The following is a 2,740-nucleotide window of genomic DNA, read 5'->3' as shown; positions in this document are numbered from 1 at the left end:
TCTCCACCGTACGATGAAGGGGCTAGATGCTCATCAATGATGACCACAACATCATAACAAATAGATGTGAGCTCAGTTTTAATAGTCTCCAAGTATTCGCTAATCAATGCCAACTCTTGGTTGTTCCCCTCATCTCCCCCCTTGTGCTTGATCAACGAGAGGATCTGACACGAAGTCCTCAGCTCTCCGATCAGGTTCTTGTATCCGATGGGAGTAGATTCCTCTCTTTGCAGGTTAATCCGGTGATGGCGCCTCTAGCAACTGTTGTCATGAAATCTACCTCGTCGTTGTACCTCTTGGCATCATTAGCTAGCGTCGTCATGTATACCAAGTCATTACGTTCTTATGGAGAGGCCATGGACGATATGGGGAGAGGGAGAGGGAGAGAGAGTAAATAGTAATACATTTTGGAGTTGCCAAGAGAATAAATAGTAATACATTTTCTTGACCAGCTAAGAAGACACCCATTTTTCGGGGAATCCCTAACATTTCTCCGCACTGTGCACGGTGTGCAAACGTAACTTGGGTCGGGCCAGATCCAACCCGAACCCGATGGGCTTAACATGATTTCATCTCGTGTTGCGTTGTCTTATATTGTCAATAGTAAGAAAAAGGCCCAAATCTAACTTTCAACGGTTTTTCCTTCTTTCCGCGAAAAAACTTGCCTTCGTTCTCTCATATCCAACCCTCTCTTTTTCTTCCCACAGCAGAAAATGCTACTCAACTCTATCCATCTCTCCATCCTCTCCTCCTTCCGCAACAGAAACCTTAACCTTAACCCTAACCCTAATCCCAACCCTCATTCTTCTCTGCACCCTCCCCTTCTCCTCCGATTTCGAACTTCTTACCGTCAAAATCTCCAATACCTCAAATCCCTATCCATCATAAGCACCACCTACACCAAACCCCCCTCTCACGAAACCCTCGACCAAATCCTATCCGTCGTGAATTACCTCAAATCCCAGGGTTTCTCCGATTCCCATTTTGCCCGTCTCTTTTTCCTCTGCCCAGAAATCTTCTCCTCCGACCTCCAAAATCTCGCCCCCGTCTTCGCCTTTTTAACCCAAGACCTCTTAGCATCCCCTGAAGAAGCATGTGGTCTGATTTCCCGGTGCCCGGAAATCCTTCTCTCCAACGTCGAATTCTGTCTCCGGCCGACGCTTTTCTTCCTCCGAGAATTGGGTCTTCAAAAGCTCAATTCCCCAACCACTCTCAATGCTCATCTCTTGAATTCGCGTGTGAATAAGCTGCTTGAGAAGATTAGGTTTCTTGAGAGCTTGGGGCTTTCGGACGAGGAGTCTGCCAGGATTTGTGCCCGAATGCCCGCGATTTTCGGTTACAGCATGGAGTATAATCTGAGGCCCAAGTTCGAGTACTTGGTGAAGGATATGGAGAGGGAAATTGAGGAATTGAAGGCTTTTCCTCAGTACTTTGCATTCAGTCTGGAGAAACGGATCGTTCCAAGGCATTTGCATTTGAAGGAGAGGAAAGTTCGGGTCCCATTGCCGAGGATGTTGTTGTGGAGTGACAGGCGGTTTTACGCGAAATGGAAGTGAAGAAAGGGTATGATTTATCTTGCCAGTACTTGAATTTGGCATTCTAAAGTATATTTTTGCTAATCTGTCTTTATCGGTCTCCTTCATTTGTCAATCTATTTGTTTCTAAGTATCATGTTTGATGAAATGTTTAAATGAAGAATAACTGGATTCCAAATGCTATGCGCAAGGGCAAGTTCATTAGAGCAAGTGATGGGTTCACTACAAGACGCCCTGTGTGAATTTTTTCATCGGTGAAATGGTGCTAGCCTTCCTCATCAGAATCCTCTAATTGGAGACAATGTAGATAGGAGGATTGGATAAGTTCATTTAGTGTACTATAACTCTAGCTGGTAGTGATCTACATAATTAAATACAATGCGATGCAAGATACCTACATTGCAAAAATCCTTATTTTTTTCTTTTTTTTTATGAGTTTGTTTCACATCGATGCAATCTCTTGTTTTACAGCAAGCATCTTAAACATGGAGCGGTGAAGGAACCAGCTACCTTTCAAACACCCAACCTCAGGTAGCGGAGTAACATGAGAAAACACCAGAAAGTGACAAATGAGAAGCCTTATTTATGTAACCCATGGGTCTATGTTAGAATACTCACTACACAAATAGAATGCTAGTTTTTTGGATTTATCATTACTGAAGTGAGAGCTCTCTTGTTTGGTTTAAAATGGTACGTATCTCACTTTTCTACACCCCTGATCGTTCAAGGCGATTCATCGAATGTAATATCCTGGGCTTTGGGTAATTCAAAAGGGCCATGGCTCCTGCAAAATTATATATTGGAAATTAAGGATATTGTAAGAACGATCCGTCCGACAATCGTCCACCGAAGGCGCACCACCGCAAATGAAAGGGTGGATGAGTTGGCAAAACAGGGCGTTTTTCACGAATCAATGCAAATTCGCTTACCGGGTAATGTAAGGGGATTGGGGGAAGGGCAGTCTTAATTTGCTATTATTACTCATTTAATGTAAGTGTATTGGGCTGGAGCCTATGTATTCTGGATGGGGACACCTTGTCCCCTCCTCACATTCTATGGATTAATAAAAGTCAATTTTCAAAAAAAAAAAATGTTCATAACTAAATTACTCTTCACAATGTCAGATAAGTAAATTATGTAAAGATCATTAAAATATAATATATAATCGTTTAGTTTGGCTGAAATTAAACTGTGATGGGAGCTCC

General features: G+C 42.8%; 1 protein-coding gene across 1 annotated transcript; it reads left to right on the top strand.

Annotated features, from left to right (window-relative positions):
- Positions 1 to 639: 639 nt before the first annotated feature.
- Positions 640 to 2,191, top strand: LOC143875900 (Mitochondrial transcription termination factor family protein). Its single transcript, XM_077377484.1, has 2 exons — positions 640 to 1,563; positions 2,007 to 2,191. The coding sequence occupies exon 1, from the start codon at positions 714 to 716 to the stop codon at positions 1,554 to 1,556; it is 843 nt and encodes a 280-aa protein (XP_077233599.1). The 5' UTR covers positions 640 to 713; the 3' UTR covers positions 1,557 to 1,563; positions 2,007 to 2,191.
- The last annotated feature ends 549 nt before the right edge of the window (positions 2,192 to 2,740 follow it).

This window comes from Tasmannia lanceolata, unplaced genomic scaffold, assembly GCF_043159265.1.
Source record: "Tasmannia lanceolata isolate RefF3 unplaced genomic scaffold, GAP_Taslan_0.1 ptg000004l, whole genome shotgun sequence".
NCBI classification, from domain to species: domain Eukaryota; kingdom Viridiplantae; phylum Streptophyta; class Magnoliopsida; order Canellales; family Winteraceae; genus Tasmannia; species Tasmannia lanceolata.
This window is presented reverse-complemented; position numbering and strand designations above follow the sequence as displayed.